General features: G+C 37.1%; 1 protein-coding gene across 1 annotated transcript in view; it reads right to left on the bottom strand.

The window, feature by feature from the left end:
- LOC124775462 (ATP-binding cassette sub-family C member 5-like) overlaps positions 1 to 18996 on the bottom strand; it is a 375967-nt gene that overhangs the window by 24038 nt on the left and 332933 nt on the right. The window contains exons 20-21 of the mRNA XM_047250294.1: positions 18723 to 18906; positions 2023 to 2215 (exon numbers count right to left, since the gene is read on the bottom strand). Coding sequence (XP_047106250.1) covers positions 2023 to 2215; positions 18723 to 18906 — 377 coding nt within the window. The remainder of the gene's footprint in view (positions 1 to 2022; positions 2216 to 18722; positions 18907 to 18996) is intronic.

Genomic DNA, 18996 nt, shown 5'->3' with positions numbered 1-18996 from the left:
GGAAAGACTGGTTGTTGGGGACTGCATTGGACAAGATTTGAAAACTTGAGAGCTTCAAGGTGGAAGACAGGGTAGTATTAAGGCAGAGATTACTGCTTAAACATCATGCATGAGTTAATAAGAGTGAAAAGTGCAGAGCCACTGGCTCAGAAAGCTTGCCAATTACAACCGTCTTTTACATTTGTGTTCTGCCACTGCTTGGTGAGTAGATTCTTTATCTAGCCAATTAAATAATAGCAAACAGATAAATGTACTAGAAATAAATTTTGAACATAGGTGACAAGAGTTGTCACTGGGAGAGACAGAATTTGAAAGCAATGCAAACACAATAAAACAATTACTACAGAGTAACAGCCACTTTGAGACAAACTGACATATGAGATTTGTAGCTGGAAGTCCAGGACCTAAACATGGGGCATAGAGAAACACAATGTCAAACTTGTGTGGTACAAGAACATACAAATTTGCTGTAGGAAAATGTAAAAGTTTTGCAGATGAAAAGAACACTGGAACCAGAGTCACTGGTGACATGAATTTAAATTGAAAAGATGAATAAATTTACATAAATAATTCCCTACCTTGAAGCTTCAAGTTGAAGTTCTTTCAATGCTATTTTAAAATCATTTCAGGGGACATTATATGACATATAGTCAGAAAAAGAGATAGAGAAGCCAGTTTTTTGATAACCTATGTAAAGATGAAGATGGCTATTTGAGCATGTTTTAATGGGTAGGTTTCATGGATTTCTGAGAAATCTGAAAGAGTTTTCAAAACAAAGTATTGGTCCAGAGGTATTCAAAGAATGCTCTGATTACAGGTATTAGGTAAGAGGTGGGGTTAGTGGCATAGGATAAGAGTTGGAGAGTCCTATGTTCTTTCTTTGAGTGCCACCTAAACCATGCAAAGCACTTGGAAGAGGAAGTTAAGTAAAGTGACTTTGCAAGAATTAAAATTGGTCAACTATCAATGAAGGTCAAGGACAAAATCATCAGAAGAGACTGGAGTCAAGTTAGTAGTAAAGTGAAATATCTAGAGGAGTTATCTGAACTGGTAAGCTCAGATTCCTTACTGACAAGTAGGTGAAGAGAAGAAGACGTTCAAGAAGGTACAAGTCACTGGAATTAGAAAATGTCACAAAACTTTAGACAGTTGGTAAGTAAATGGCAAAATAGTTCCCTGTGAGTCGAAGGTGAGAGAAATAGAAATATAAACAGGAATGTGGGAGCTATATTTCATGCACAGGTAGAGAAGAAATACTTAAGAAACATTGAGGAGTCAAAGGGAACAGCATGTTCCTTAACAAACAAGACAAATACAAGATTATTTAGTTTATGAACTGGGATTTACTTAGAAGAGAAGTCAATGGAGGAAGGTGAGAAGGGCTACACTCCAGTCCATGGGCAAAGGGTATGATTATGAATAAAGCAATCAATACTGTAATCAATGGCAATAGCATTGTTGTAGTGGTATCACCACTTCTATTAATTATGAATCAATATAAAGCAAAATTTCCAATGTTTCCTGTAAGGTGAATGAAAGTAGTAGGTATTGCAGGTTATGAAGGTGTACTAAAACAGAAATTTCTACGTCATTGAAATTTTGTAGGATCTGAATGAGTCAACTTGTCTTTAGTTGTATAGGGTTTGGATAAACCAGTTTTTTTAACTGATTGGATTAATCAGAATATAGCAGTAAACAATCTTAGAAAAAAACTATCATGATTCAAAATGGTTGGAAGGGAGGGGTTTCTTCCTTTTTGCAAGTCTATAAAAGACAGACATCAAGGAAGGCAGGACAAAGGTCAGTTACTTCACGCAAAACAGAAAAAGTTGGAGGAAATGCAACTGGCATCTGGTGTCTGTTAAATTGGTCCAAAAGGTTACTGAAATGTATGTAGAAGTACTATTATTGAGACCAAGACTAATAAAGGCATGTGCGTGCAAACTTAAAATAACATTAATAATTAAATAACACTATCCTTTCTCTAACAATTATTCCATTGATATAATAATAAATGCTAACCTTGGGGTTACTGAGAATTGCTCTTGCCAAATATAGTAACTGACATTCCCCTGTGGTGAATAAGTTGGTGCCCGTTTGCACTGCTGTTTCAGCCTGCTCAGGCAACTCCTCTACTTTTTCTCTCATCCCAACTGCTTCCAGTGCTTCATATACATTACAAATACTGCTGTCATTGTTGTCAATGAGATTTGATCTGTAAAAATAAAAACTGAATTAGTAAATCAAAACTTTCTGAAATAAAATGCTTAACATGAACTTAATTAGACTTTTACTTTATTCTCACACTTCACAGCAAATTGCATGAAATGGTGCATTTCTTAGGCAGTTGCTGAAGCTGCTCTCAGAAAATGAAAGTCACTCACCAAAACTAAGGCTGGTTTGAATACCACAGCACATTACTATGTTCAGTCCAAAAGATCAGATCTAAAGGCTTTGTACTTGCAGCCTCAGAACTGACCACCGTGCCAGTAAGAACAGAATAGAACAGCATACATTATATTCAGATTTCTTGTTTTACATGTACTAAAATATATTACTGGAATATACTTATATGGATCTTTATCTAATTAAAGATAGGATTATGTTATTGGAAGGTATTCATGTGCGTCACTACATTAGTGAGGTACATTATGTCAGTCATTAACAACCAACAGGATACAACATCTAAGTACAAAAAACAACATTTAGTTTTAGCACCTGAAAAAGTGAACTGTATTCTACACTATAGCAGCATCATCATCATATTTATTCCAACAAAATAGGGAAATGGAAATACCACCACAGTTGTGGTATACTTACAAATGGAGCTCTGTCACAAGCTTAAAATCAGGCAAAAATATATATTGACTGGTATTATTTTTCAAAAACACACCTAGCACTGTGGTATTTACTTTTTGTAAGGAGTGTGAATCCCTGTCTTGTTTGAATAAATCATGGAAAATAAGTTTGTAGGCTTTTTTAGCCAATTCTAATTTGAACAAAATCATTTAGGGTATTGGGCTGTATCATTATGAAATATTAAAGCGTCTAAAATGCCAATGTTTTTACTGACTTTGCACTGGTGGTCTCTTCAGGATGGCTAACCACTAGCTGTTTGAACCAGATGCTTCATTTGCCATTAACATCTGAATTAATATTATCTCTCCACAACTATGTTTTCTTGTTCACATATACTCACTTAGTTGTCAACTGGTTTAGTTTAATACAAAATGCACTATATACATCAATCTTTTTAACAGTTTCTTTGGTAAAATTGAGTTGTGATTCAGTGTGATAAAGGCTGTGAAATTTTCACCAAGTTAATATCTCAACATATTTTCCATAGCATTGCAGAAATTGTTGTGTAACAAAACATTTATGTATATCATCAATGAAGTACTCCATGGAGTAAGTATTTGAATCCTACATTTGCCAGCATTGTTTCTGTTCTCCAAAAATTTGCATAACATCAACTTACTGAACTTTGACACTTTGCAAACATTCTTTCACATTCTGTATTGGTACCATCACTGTTTCTTTTTCTTAGCATAAATAAATAAATAAAATCAATTAATAGCAAGACATATATGAAGACATTCTCTATGCTCACTGCTTGCACCAAATAATAGATTGAATTAATAGAAGGCTGTAATGTATCACATGACCAAGTTAATCACCATGACCAGAAACACAGAATATTTGGTCAAGTAATACATAATATTGTTATTCCTTTATCAAGCCAATGCTGGGCCAGAACTACTATGGTACTTTTTCTATTTTGTGGAGAACAAGCCATACTCATATATAGGCTATTATTATGATGGGATCGGCTCCCCAAAGACATTTTAATACTACAGTTACTGAGGGACTTTAATTTTAACATGGACTCCAAACAAAATTGGAACTTGACATTTTTTACAAATCAAAATCATTGTCAGAGGTGAAAGAAGCAATAAGTTACAGAAAAATCCAAGAGGGGAACTACACTTGTCATTTCCAAAATTTTTCTAGTTTGCTTTATAGCTCTCTAGCTGAGGATCCAGAGTTGAAAGGTATGTATTTAGTCAAATCTTCTATTGGCCTTGCTGCTCTTTCCCCTCTCTCTGTCTATTTCCTTCTTCACCCCCACTCTAACCATGTCCTTCTGCCTCTCTTTCTGTCTATCTACTCCTCCCATTCTCTCTGTCCACCTACTCCTCTTCCTTCTGTCCATCTCCTCCTCCCTCCTCTAATTCCACATCCTCCACCTCCTCTCTGTCCATATCCTTCTTCCCCTCTCTGTCTCTCTCTTCTTCTCCCTGTTCATTTTCTCCTCCTTCCTTTTTCTGTCCATCTTCTCCTCTCTCTTCTCTCTGTCCATCTCTTCCTCTTGCCTTTCTCTGTTCATTTCGTCCTCCACTCTCTATGTTCATCTCCTCCTCCTCCCTCTCTCTGTCTATGTCTTCCTCTCTCTGTCTCTGCCATCTCCTCCTCTTTCCTTTCTCTGTCCAGCTCTTCCTCTCCCCTCTCTCTGTCAGTTTCACCCTCTCCTCTGTCTGTCTATCTCCTCCTTGCCCCCTGTCTGTGGCCACCTCCTCCTTCCCTCTCTCTGTCTGTCCATATCCTCCTCCCCCCTTCTCTCTCCATGTTATCAACCCTATAGGAGGCTTGTGATTCTTAGCCCCACAGTATTTCTTTACAAATCGTGACTTATATATGTACCAAATTTGGTTGAAATCATTCCAGGGATTTAACATGAGTTTCTTGTCCATGGCTTTGCTCATGTACACACAAGTCACATATAGTTCTCATATATTTAATGTATTTCACTCATATTTGTTTACATTTTTGTCTGTATCTCTAGCAAATTTTGCCCTGTGGTTTCATTTTCATGCAGCTCAATGTTTATGGTATCATAAGTCCTGAACTATAAGCTGTACAGTGATATAATTTTGCAGGTACAGCCAGTGGTATGTGTGGCTATGGCCTGCGAAATGTGTTGCAAATAGAGTTACAAATAAAGAAGCAACAAATTAAAACATCTTGGATGATACACCAGTTTTTCATGCATCTCAGTATTTGACATCATATCACCTAGACTATGTGTCATACATTGCTATATTTTTGTAAGTACATTCAGCAAATTTATGTTGATACTGTCTGCTAAATGTGTAGCAAACAGGGTCTGAAATATTGCTTTTTGAATAATTAATAGTATATGCCCCACATGTTTAGTTAATACTAAAAGACCTTAAGAATAAATTTTCTCTGTGAAAATAAATCTGTAAATTAATGAGAAAGGGTCATAATTTAATATAAAAATTACTTTTTAACATTCATACAAAGAATGTTCCAGAGAAATGTTTATATATCGAAACTTTATAAAAGACGCTCTATAAATCAAGCTAAAGGCAGTCACCATAATTTATTTTGACTGTTTAAAAGCAAGATCTGTGCTCCTGCTCTCTCTCTCTCTCTCTTGTTTGTTACTTCTTGCTGTTCCATAAATGTTACTATTGATTAAATAATTATGTTAATTTAATGGTAACAGTTGTATTTGAATCAAGAAACCTACTTTCCTCTTCTGTTAATGCTGTATCTCAATTTATTGTATTGCATTTTAGAACTTTTTCACACTGCTGCAAAGGAGAGTTGCCGATAAATTTACTAGTGGCCACAGCCAAATACTACTAGTATTCAATTGGCATTTACTTTATCAAACTTCTATTTCAGCATTCCTGAAATCACTTTTACCAATCTTTTCTATCAGTATCCGGGCAGTGTAATTATGCAAACTGCATAATTTTGAGATCAGTCATGGACCTCTGAGCAATGCCATCAGTCAATGTTCTCATTGGTCTGATGGGAAACTGATGCTGGATGGTGGAATGCAAATCAGTTAATAAGCAAGTAATAATTTTTTGTGCACTGTTTTACCACTGCAGAAGCTTTTCCACCAACAGAAATGATTAAAAGTTTTATAAATTTACTTACTAACTGTTTAACAATCAATAAATGTCTTTTAGGGAGTTAAATTTATTTCAATCAGGAATATTTAAAGCAGATATCAGAAATTAACTTTCAAGGCTAATATTAAACTCAATATTTCAAATTAACTTCCCTACCTCCAAAAAATCATAGTACAATATTCTAATATTAGTAATATTGTTGGTCAATATTAAAGAAGTAGTAAACTGAAATATCATGCATGATTCAGTAGTTTTTCATGCATCTCAGAATTTAATGCCATATCTCCTGCACTGTGTATTGTACACGAATCAATTTTTCTTTTACATTCAACGGTATGTGTGAATACTGACTCCAAAAGTGTTGCAAATACAGTTAGTAATAAATAAGCAATTAATTAAAACGTCATGCTTTATGCAGTAGTTATACTAAAAGAACAGCTAAAATGTAGTAAGCAATGAACTTTTTAGAATGAGATTTTCACTCTGCAGCGGAGTGTGCGCTGATATGAAACTTCCTGGCAGATTAAAACTGTGTGCCCGACCAAGTTCGAGTCTTGGTCGGGCAAACAGTTTTAATCTGCCAGGAAGTTTCATATCAGCGCACACTCCGCTGCAGAGTGAAAATCTCATTCTGGAAACATCCCCCAGGCTGTGGCTAAGCCATGTCTCTGCAATATCCTTTCTTTCAGGAGTGCTAGTTCTGCAAGGTTCGCAGGAGAGCTTCTGTAAAGTTTGGAAGGTAGGAGACAAGGTACTGCCAGAAGTAAAGCTGTGAGTACCGGCCGTGAGTCGTGCTTTGGTAGCTCAGTTGGTAGAGCACTTGCCCGCGAAAAGCAAAGGTCCCGAGTTCGAGTCTTGGTCAGGCACACAGTTTTAATCTGCCAGGAAGTTTCATATCAGCGCACACTCCACTGAAGAGTGAAAATCTCATTCTGGAAACATCCCCCAGGCTGTGGCTAAGCCATGTCTCCGCAATATCCTTTCTTTCAGGAGTGCTAGTTCTGCAAGGTACGCAGGAGAGCTTCTGTAAAGTTTGGAAGGTAGGAGACGAGGTACTGGCAGAAGTAAAGCTGTGAGTACTGGCCGTGAGTCGTGCTTCGGTAGCTCAGTTGGTAGAGCACTTGCCCGTGAAAGGCATAGGTCCCGAGTTCGAGTCTCGGTCGGGCACACAGTTTTAATCTGCCAGGAAGTTTCATATCAGCGCACACTCTGCTGCAGAGTGAAAATCTCATTCTGGAAACATCCCCCAGGCTGTGTCTAAGCCATGTCTCCGCAATATCCTTTCTTTCAGGAGTGCTAGTTCTGCAAGGTTCGCAGGAGAGCTTCTGTAAAGTTTGGAAGGTAGGAGACGAGGTACTGCCAGAAGTAAAGCTGTGAGTACTGGCTGTGAGTCATGCTTCGGTAGCTCAGTTGGTAGAGCACTTGCCCGTGAAAGGCAAATGTCCCGAGTTCGAGTCTTGATCAGGCACACAGTTTTAATCTGCCAGGAAGTTTCATATCAACGCACACTCCGCTGCAGAGTGAAAATCTCATTCTGGAAACATCCCCCAGGCTGCGGCTAAGCCATGTCTCCGCAATATCCTTTCTTTCAGGAGTGCTAGTTCTGCAAGGTTCGCAGGAGAGCTTCTGTAAAGTTTGGAAGGTAGGAGACGAGGTACTGCCAGAAGTAAAGCTGTGAGTACCGGCCGTGAGTCGTGCTTCGGTAGCTCAGTTGGTAGAGCACTTGCCCGCAAAAGGCATAGGTCCTGAGTTCGAGTCTCGGTCAGGCACACAGTTTTAATATGCCAGGAAGTTTCAATGAACTTTTTTCCTTTCATCATTTTGTGGGGGGGTCATCAATAACAAAAAGTTTTGTTAAGGTTGTGTAAAGGGTGTTGCAAGTCTCTAACTGCTCTCATTCTCAAATACTGGATGACTAAAATCTGGGTAGTTGTGCATCATGGGCTACTCTGCTTTTCCACCCCCACACCCACTCCTTTGATATGTAGATAGTTTACCCCTACACAAATGATTTCCAGACAGTAGGTGATGTGTGTACCAAGTTTGGTTAAAATCGGTCCTGTGTTTTAGGAGGAGATGTGGGCTGTACATACATATATATGTAGATCCATTTTTATAATATGTATGTATTTGCTTGGTACGTATTCCAAGGAGTTTGTTGAAATAAGTATCGCCAAGAAATTTATATCACGAAGGGGAATAGTTGTCTGCACTTGCAATAACCAACACAGAGGATTGCACTTCAGTCTTTTGTGCTAACCATATGCATCTTCAGTACTCATATCCAGTGACACATTAGGCAGAAGATGAAATGTTATTCAGTCAGCATCACATAATTCCCTGTGTGTAATTCTGGAGACTTTTTCTGTTTTGCAGTACAGAACTCTTTGCATATAATGATGAACTGATGCTCAGTATGGTTCTCAGCAAGGAAAATGTACTGTAAATGCCATAAGAGTTTACTAGAAAATATGCCCCAGTTTTGATACAGACAAAAAGTCAAAGGGATATTCTATTACCTGTCAAAAGCATGTGATTCAGTGAACCACTCCTTACTTCTCCACAACTTACATACATATGGAATCAGGAAAAAAGCTTTACAGTGGTTCAGTGCACACTTAACAGATAGGCACTGATGGATAATTATCATATCAAATGCAAACAGTTCCCCTTCTAATGGGAAAACAGTTCTGCAAGGAGTACCACAGGGTTCAATATTGGGGTCCTATCTGTTCCTGTTGTATGTAAATGATCTAGCAGTTATTATAGATGTTCATGTATGTTATTCGCAGATGGCACACCATTTGTAGTTGAAAATGAGATCCCTGATAAATTTCAGAAAGTGATGAAAATGCTTAATAAAAGCTTGAATGCTGAACCTATCAGAATGGACTAAAACAGAATATCACAAAACACAGATGATGACACTTGGATGTAAATAACTAGAACAGATAGCTTGCAGTGATCAGATCACAGAAACAAACCATGTGAAGTTCTTAGCACTAAATCTTGACAAAAAATTAAATCAGAAGGTACATATAAGCTACAAATAAAGTTAATGTCTGACAGTTGGTGCAACACTAACACCCCAAGTGGCAGAAAGCAGCCATATAATAAAGGTTTGTTTTTAATTATTTATCTTGTTAATTTGCTTAACAGTTATTACGTTTTATCATTTGAAGCATTAGTAATTTATCAAGAGATATGAATGATCATGAAATACATTTAAAAACAGCTGAATCTCCATGATTCAGTAACATAAGCTACAACTTAATTATGAAGAAATACTTTCAACTACGTGTATAATTGCAGCTTACTCTACTGAAAACAAGAGAATATAAACACATACTGATATTTCATGCATAAGACTATATTTCTTTTGTTGTCTGTTCTTATTATGATAGGCACTTTCCTTGACACATAAGAACTTTGTATGGAGCCTAATGTTTCACATAGTCTTACACTTCACTCTATTTTATAATATGTTAATATTTTTGTAAATGTATTACTGTTGCTTCAAAAGTGTATGTGATGAAGATTCTTGCCATTTATGGCTCAGATGCAGAAACAGTTGTGAAATTGATTTCTTCTGTGTTGGGAAACAGTTTTATTGCTTTTATTCTTTTATTATCACATCTGTGAGGTTTTTCCTTCACCTACAGTTGTGGTAGCCTTTCTGCTACATTAAATAATGGAGGTAATGGATTCTTTACATGTATCCTATGTTCCATATTCACTGATTTCACTGGAACTGTAGTGAAGAAAAATTTACATTTTTGAGTAGATATACAATGCCTTTCTGCAAAAGGTCAGGTCTTCTGCTGTGTACTAGCAATTTTTGTGTTCTTAAAGAACACAACATTCTCCAGAAATTGTAAATAAACTTTTGTGTAAAGTAGCAGTTCACACCTCTTAGTGTTGTTTGGAAACCTAAAAAAATGCAAGTATGGTATATTCTTGTTGCTGTTGGTGCAATTTATTGTTCTACAGATACTCCCATTGGTAAAAAAGTGTTCTACAGACAAATATAAACAATTATGATCTGTTTATGCTTTCACAAGATCTTGCTGAACTCAATAGTGTAACTTCCTGGCTGCCTGACATGCTGCAGTTGCATTGGGTAACAAAAAAGAGATGGGGCGTCATGACTATTACGGTAGACTGTGCCCTTACCCTGTGTATTTTATCAGTTACCATAAACATGGACATTCAGAAGATAGCCTATGCTTATTAGTTTGAACTAGTCATGTCATAATCTTTATATGGAGGGATTGGATGGACCACTTGTAACTGTTTCTAAACATCAGAGCGATCAGAGTGTATGGTATTCATAATAAACTAAAAGACCTGATCGTATTCAAAAGGAGCTAAGTTTACTGGAAAGATTGCTCACAGATGACAATTTTTCAATTCATACAAGGGAATTTTTTCCTGTACAATAAATCAAATGATTTGAAAATTGTATACCATGGGATGAATATGAGGAGCAGTCTAATGAAAACCAAATACCTGCCACAATTGGACAGTTCCATTCAAAAGTAATCACCACAAGCAGTAAGATATTTAGCCCAATGGAAGACAAGATGATCAGTTCCTGTTTTGTAGAGTGCAATCACCCACTAACAGCTGCACAGCTACACTCACTCTTGCACTTCCTTGTCTGCCTCAAACTGGCACCCACTCATGACTTTCTTCAGTTCACCAAAGATGTGAAAATAACATAGTCAAAGACCTGGCATTCACCAAAGATGTGAAAATCACATAATGAAAGACCTGGCCTGTACAGAGGATGTTGTCGTGTTTCCCATCCAAATCACTGAAGTGTAGCCTTCATGAAGTTGGCAGTGTGGGGGTGAGCATTATTGTGCAACAGGATGATTCCATCTGACAACATTTCTACAGCCCCAGTGCAAATGACAAAGCCAAAAGTGAAGTCATCTTACATCTCCCCCACCAAAGAAATCCAAAGCTCTTCACACAAGTTCCCGTAAGGACATGATGATCACCAGCTGCAGGGGCCTTCTGATTGTCAAGTTCTTTGAGCATGGAGCCACAATCAGTGTGTAGTGCTATGAAAATACTTTGCAGAAACTGTGACGAACCATAATGTCAAAACACCCAGGAATGCTGTTCAACAGGACCATCTTGTCACATGATAACACTCTCTTCCCACACACTACCAAACTGATGAAGGCTACTCTTCAGCAATTTGGTTGGGACACACTGCAATAGCCTCCATACAGCCCAGACCTTTTACTGTGTGATTTTTGGATCAGGAAGTGCAAGAGTGGCTGTGGTTGTGGATTTGTCAGTGTGTGGCTGCTTTCTATGGAATAGGAATTGATCACCTCATCTCCCTGTGAGGCAAATGTCTTAACACATGTTAGAATTACTTTTGAATGGAACCATTACATGGTCCCATTTTGATGGGTGTTTGCATTGAATTACACTTATTTTTACTACTTAAATAATATTTTTGAGTCAGTGGGCTTACCTTTGCAGAAGGATTTTGTAAGCTAGATGAGTATTTCAGAAAAGCAAAATATATAAAGTTTTACAAACATTGTATTTCAAATTGTGGAACAGAAGATCACATGAGGTAGTCTGATGAATAATCGTAAAGGTCACTGATCAATTTGAAACCCAAGAAGTTAAACGTTTTTTAATGTCCTGATTGGAGACATTTAAACAAAATATAATGCACTCTCTTTTGCTGATATTTAGCATTAATACCTTATGCTGAAATCAGTTGCTAAACCTAGTTATTGCTGTTTAGGTGTATGTTTCCAGTCATCTAGGTTGACTTCTTGAACAGAGTTGATTTGAGAACATTTTTCTACACAAGCAACTTATCATTTAGTGCATCCCTTTCTACCCTTTTTGCTTGTATGCTGTCACTCTTGTCAGTTTGCACAAATAATTGTGATAAGTACTGTACACAAATCTTGCTCTTGGGTGCCCCTGATACCATTCTCAGCTTGGTGCCTCAAGTGACTACTGCTAATTGTGATACATCTTGTATAGAAATCTTAAAGTTGTGGCATCTCTCTCAACTTGGTGCCCCAGCTGCAACACAACCTTGTGTTGCTTATGCCTTAAACTGACACTGATCTTGAATAATGTTATGTCATCTGTAAATAGTACTGTCTGAACTATAGAAACAGCATCTAAGAACAACTGTGTGTGGCACATAATTTTTAACTGGTAAGCAATCTAGTTGCTGATTATTTGCATGCACAAACAGTATCCTCTCAGTTAAACAGATGAAGAGCATTCACTCATACTTCACAGAGCGTTGTGATTATGACATTGTGGGGTCCATACATAAATCATACTTTACATCAAACAGCATCACACAGTTAATGGTCTTTGTTCTCAAAACAATCATATATTTTTCATTCTGTACTCTCAGATGCTTTGACAGTAGAAAAATCGGGTTAGAAACCATTTGTGTGGAATAGAGCAGGTTGTTTTAATCTAACTACTGGTCAATATAGTAGTGAATAAAGTTATTATACATGGTTTGGGGTTAATGAGATGGACTGATAATCACCATGTAGGGTAGCATCATCTTTCTTATGAATATATGTGATTAAGGGATTAAAAATATTATAAATATTCTGGATGTAGACATGCATTTAATATCTTTTTATTGATTTTTTATTGATATTGCAATGACTTTTCTATTCCTAGTGTCTGTAGGAGGGGGTAAAAAAAAAAAAAAAAACCACGAAATAACATTGTCGTGGATGGAGCTTGTGTAGTACGCATTTCTGCCATTACACGTGTATAGTGCAACTCATTGCTCAGTTCAGTGCCACCTTTTTTGTTGACCTGGTTTGTTCTGTTCATCTGCAGTGACTGTTTTTGCTAGCATTGTTTTGTTCTTGTTTCATTTTTTATGATGGCAAGTTTAAGTGAACAATGTGCAGCACTGAAATTTTGTTTTCTACTTGGAAAAAGGCTGCTGAATCTGTTTTAATGCTGAAAACAGCTTACCAAGATGATGTTGTGGGAAAAACTCAAGTGAATGAGAGATTTTCTTGACTTAAAAATGACGATACATTGATTGATAACAAACCTCATTCTGGACATCCATCAGCTGCCAGAATTGATGAAAATATTGTGAAAATTCAAGAGCTTGTGCTCACAGACCATTGACAGACAACAAACCAACTGTCAGAGATTATTGCATTATCTTGGAGCTTGGTTCAGCGAATTTTAATGGAAGATTTGGGAATGAAAAGGTTTGCTGCCAAGTTCCTCAGGTTCTGACCAACAATCAAAAGGAACATCAAGTTGAAACACATTTTGCTTTGAAACAACAGCTTGAAACTGACCAGATTTTCTGTCAAAGGTCATTACTAGTGATGAGTCATGGTGCTATGGTTACAACCCAGAAAAAAAGCAGCAGTCAAGCCAATGGAAGACCCTATCCAAAAAAAGTCATCAAGTGAAATCAAACATCAAAACAATGCTGATTTGCTTTTTTGATACCAAGGGCATAGTTCATTCAGAGTTTTTTCCCACAGGTCAGAATGTCAATCAAACCTCTTATTAGGAAGTTTTAAGAAGACTGTGCAATAGTGTAAGTAAAAAAAGACCTAATTTGTGGCAGACAGGAGACAGGTTCTTCCACCATTACAATGTACCTGCACACACACCATCTCTCTTAGACAGTTTTTGGCTAAAAATGGTTTGGTTCCACTACCCCATGCACTTAATGCCTGATCTGGCTTTGTGTGACTTTTTTTTATTTCCTCACATGAAAAGGGTATGAAAGCACACTGATTTGATAACATTGAAGAAGTCCAGAAAAAAATGAAGAAGGAGCTGTCAGCTATTTCTAAAGATGACAACAAAAATGTTTCAAACAGTGTAAGCACCAGTGATACAAATATATTAGTCATAATGGAGAGTATTCTGTAGGGATAACATTGTTTTGTAAACAATTTGAAAATATGTAGCTCTAAAAAAATTCAATTTTTTTTTGGGTACCCCCTCATACTAAGATCAAATAAATTGATTTAAGAGTATCCTTGTTCCATTATAAATGGAATTTTACTGTGTTGGGAGTTAAAATGTTGATATAATGTATTTTCATTGACAACTACTACTGCTCCAAAACATAAGTAAGATGGTGGTGAAAAAAAGGTACACAAAAATCGAGTTCTGCGAGAAACATAAAAAAGAGTGACTCTATGTATTCAGGGCAAAAAAGTTTCATGGTTCAACCTGGTAAATGTGACTGCTGTGAAGTTAAAGCAAAAAATGCAAACGAGATCATTACAAGATCAAAATCTAGTGAAAAAACCATGGCAAATGTAAATTCAGTGACATCCATATGTAAACACTTTGAAGATTTTCATCTCATTTTAACTACAAAAAACAGTGATATCCATGAACTTAAAATGACTGTAGCCTTATTGGAGAAACAGCTGCAACATCCTGGTTGTAAAACTCAAGAGAGCTTCGACTGAATCTTAAACAAATATCAGCTACCAATGATATAAACAAAGGAAGAACGACTTTGGAAACCAGCACAAAACTTGGAAATATAAAAGTAAGCGCATCAAATAGTTATAATGACAAACATGATTCTACAAACAACGTCACTCATAAACATATGAGTCCAGATGACAATTACAAACAACAACAGCTGTGCACGGTAAATTTTTCACACAACAAAGAAATGTGATAAAAAATCAGTTGACTGGCCTGAAGTGTGCAAAAAAGAATGAAAATCTTAGTTTTGACAATAATTGTGGATGTCAGATAGCAGAAAAGGTGGCAGATACACAAACTAATGCAAGTGTCCAAGCCTCTGTCAAACCAGTAGCAGCCATTGAAGAAGTGACAAAAACAGTGGTGAATTTGTATGAAAACCTTGACTCAGAAGACAGTGTCATAATTTGTGCAGTTGCAAATGATGTTCCCAGATATAAAGATAGTGAACTCATCACTGTTCATGAAAGTGTGCTACCCAAATTAGGCAACACAAATGTAGCTGTTGTAAATCAACCACACAGATACGACCTACCTCCCTGGTCATGTGTAAACAAATGAATAGGAAGAGTAAACGTAGAGATACATGAAGTATGCAAAAATTTCTGTATGTGAACTTAATAAGTGTAAGCACATTAGACAGATCCATGCATAACAACCATAGCCTCCATTTAAATCACAGTGGGAAACAATTTTTGGTTGAAGAAACCTGTTATTTAGCAAATTTGAGTCACAACAGGCATAGTGTAGAAGCAGTCCAAAGTACTTTGGATAGAAGGGTCATAAAGAAAGATGTGACGTCTTATAAAAAGGGTGAAAGACATTTTGTAGTGAAGTAGACTGTATCACAAAAAATGTGATGCAGAATTAAATTGCAACAACACATTGAAGATTGTACACCAGAATGTACAGTAATTAACAAACAAAGTTGATAAAATAAATATACTCCTTAATAGGGAATGGAAAGATGTTTCAATATTATGTTTTTGTGAGCATTGGTTACAAAACGAGTATTTACAATACTTAAAAATATTGCAGTTTAACCTTGCAAACTGCTTTTGCAGAATGGAATCAAAACATGGGGGAACTTGTATATATGTAAAAGAAAATGTAGATTAATCAAACAATGGAAAATCCAGGATGGAATGTAACAAAATTAGAGAAGGGAAGTTGCTACTCACCATATAGCGGAGATGCTGAGTTGCGATAGGTACAACAAAAGTATTCACACAATTATAGCTTTTGGCCAAAAGGCCTTTGTCAGCAATAGACAGACATACACACATGCGCGCGCGTGTACACACACACACACACACACACACACACACACACACACACACACACACACACACACACAAACGCAACTTGCACACACGTCTGCAGACTCAGAGAACTTAAACCACACTGCGAGCAGCAGCACCAGTGCATGGTGGGAGTGGTGACTGGTTGTGGGGAGGAGGAGGCTGGGGCATGGAGAGAGAGGGATAGTATGGTGGGTATGGTGGACAGTGAAGTGCTGCAGTTTAGATGGAGGGTAGGAGAGAATGTGCGGAGGGGGGAGGGGGTAAGTAGCGGATAGGAGAGGAATAAAAATAAAAATAAAAGAAATTAAAAGACTGGGTGTAAAAGGTGAAATGACAGGTGTGTAGTGCTGGAATGGGAACAGGGAGGGGGCTGGGTGGGTGAGGACAGTGACTAACAAAGGTTGAGGCCAGGAGGGTTACAGGAATGTAGGATGTATTGCAGGGAAAGTTCCCACCTGCGCAGTTCAGAAAAGCTGGTGTTGGTGGGAAGGATCCATATGGCACAGGCTGCTCTGTTATGATGCAGATATGAATCTCACAGTCACTCATTACACACAGCACACATCTAATAGAGAAGTTGGTAGAAAGTCTCATTTGGGTAAATATAATGTGTGTTATTGAATCACATTGGAGAATAATCTGCAAACTACAATTTCACCAGAAACTAGAGATATTACCTTTTGTACAAGATAAAAAGAAAGTTAGGGTACCTCTCTCTAAACAGATAATGCAGTTAAATACTCTGGAAAATGCGGAGACTTAAAACATACCATGGATAAAATTTCAAAGAAGTATCGATTAGTGCCATAGGTTTGTGTCTCTCTTTTCAACAAAGTACTTCAATAACACAGGCAGCCAGAAGATTTTACTGAGAAACTTCTTAACTTTCTGAGGCACATATTCCAAATGTGGCAGTGGGAATCTTACTTTCTACACAAGAGCAGCAACACTGACGAGATTCTCATTTAGTTTTCAGTTGTTCTAAATGAAATATTTATTGCCTCTTTATAATGCTCTGTCATATTGCTTGGCATGTCTCAATAGATGATAATCTCATTTGTGTTGCTAATATTGTGTAGGGTAAGATTCTTGCTGAGAATGACGCATTTGGATAGCATCACTCAGGTAGTTGAGGAGTTTATAATACTTATATCTGGTGCCACAGCAATGGGACAGCAGCAGACGTTGGCACCTATCATTACAGTGCTTTGTTGCACTGTTCGATCACATTTCTGGACACGAGTTTCAGTTTTCAGTTTATTTCATTACTTATCCTCTACAGGGTCTCAAAATTTGTTGGTATTGTTTTGGTACACTGTGCACCTGTGCCCACCCTGAAGTATGCTTGCGGGCAGTGGCAGGTAGTGTTGGTCAACTTCAAGATGGCATGACTGCAAGTGTCTTGTGCATGTGTGACCTGCTTGACCACACCTGGATGCCTGCATTTACCCAATGGAGTATGATCATGTGTACTGAGGTCCCACTGTAAGACTGCCCATGCATCAGCTGTTTGCCCAACCCTGCCCACCTGCATACATACCCTCTCAAATGGTCCTGAATAGGACACAAGCTGGAGCAGTCTACAGTAGACATAAGACTTAGCAAGTAACGTTTGAGACTTTCATAAGTTCTTTGGACATAATTCAGTTGTTGACAGAGAGCTCATGTTGCTAAAACAAATATATCAAATGCAAGAAATAAATATAATGTACTGCACATAAGTAGGTGGAAATGTTAAATGTCTGGCAATCAATCACTTTAATTACATGTAACTATTAAATTCATTATTTGTAATTTTGTAAATCTCTCAAGTGATTTTTCAGTTTGATGCTTAGATATTTTGTGAGCATATTTCAAACACCAATCTCTCGGTGACATTGCACAGGCATTAATACCAATAACTGACAGTAAATCAGCTGACAGTATAGCTGAATTTGCATAACTTTTATACAAGTCAGTGAAACAATAGTCAAGTCTAGTAATTCTAGAGCAGAAGTTTGGTAAAGCCCTGATACATTTGTTACAAAACACTCAGTTAGAAATTACAACTGCTACCAATCTCTGCAAACTCCCAGCACCCACAAAATCACAAACATGCAGTACCCGCTCCTCAGTGCATTGCCTAATACATGTTCTGCCTTTTAGAAAGACTCGTGGACAATCAAACTCATCACTTTCAGTAATGGCTGTAGCGCTGAGCTAATTGATGACAGTCTATGAAAAAAGAAAAGGCATAAAACTTATATATACCACTTCTGTACACAGGCTTACAGGAATGAGTAAGTAGTGACAAAAATGGATGCACAATTCCAGTTATTAGAAAAATTTTAGGTAGTCTTGCAAAAATGTTAAATGTCACGACTACAGACCTGCATTCTTCAATACCAACAATGCAGCTAAATATTATTGCATAGCAATTGCAAGTACTGTGGAAAAGTATTTGTTGGTCAAGATGCCAGAGCTGTGGCAGTTAAGCTGTCAGAACATGAGAGAAGCTGGAGAACAGGAAAGACAGATTCAACATTTGCAGAATATATTTTTGCTTTCTATTATTTAGAAAATTCAACACAGGGGTTTTACATTTTTGTGGTTCACTCAGTTATGGCAATGTACAATAAGAGAGATAAACTACCAGTACTTTGTAATTTTAAATCCTATTTTGTTGTGTACTGTCATCTCTGATGGTCTTGTTTTGTTTCAGACTCAAAAGAATCTTATATGAAGAGAAAGATGAATGGGTAAATTATGACAAAATTTTGAAAAAAAGTGTTACATATTTTTCTCAGCATATAATGGAAAATAAGAGAGAGTGATGGGGATGTAATAGCTGGTGAGTTTTGGGAATAGTTTAACTGAATAACAATATGTGACAAACAATATTTTACAATGGATATAATATTTTAGAGATTTAAAAACAGCTTTAGAATAACAAATATTACATTTAGTCAATCTTTAGTCAATCTACCTTATAGTTCCCCTGAACAGAATAGGGTTGTGTGGTACAACTGCGATTTTGGATCTGAGAACACTCAGAGGAATTTTTTCAATGTTCACTCCTCCAATGAAGATGCGTCCTTCAGATAATTCTACCAGACGATACAGAGCTGCTCCTATGGACTTTCTTCCAGCATCAGGGTAGCCAAAAATGCCTATGTGACAAAATATTTAGGGTTAAATCATTGTTGAAAAGTCTGTTACACAAACTGCTTCTTAACAAAATAAACAATCCAAAATGAAAG

Source organism: Schistocerca piceifrons, chromosome 2 (genome assembly GCF_021461385.2).
Source record: "Schistocerca piceifrons isolate TAMUIC-IGC-003096 chromosome 2, iqSchPice1.1, whole genome shotgun sequence".
Taxonomy (NCBI): Eukaryota; Metazoa; Arthropoda; class Insecta; order Orthoptera; family Acrididae; genus Schistocerca; species Schistocerca piceifrons.
This window is presented reverse-complemented; position numbering and strand designations above follow the sequence as displayed.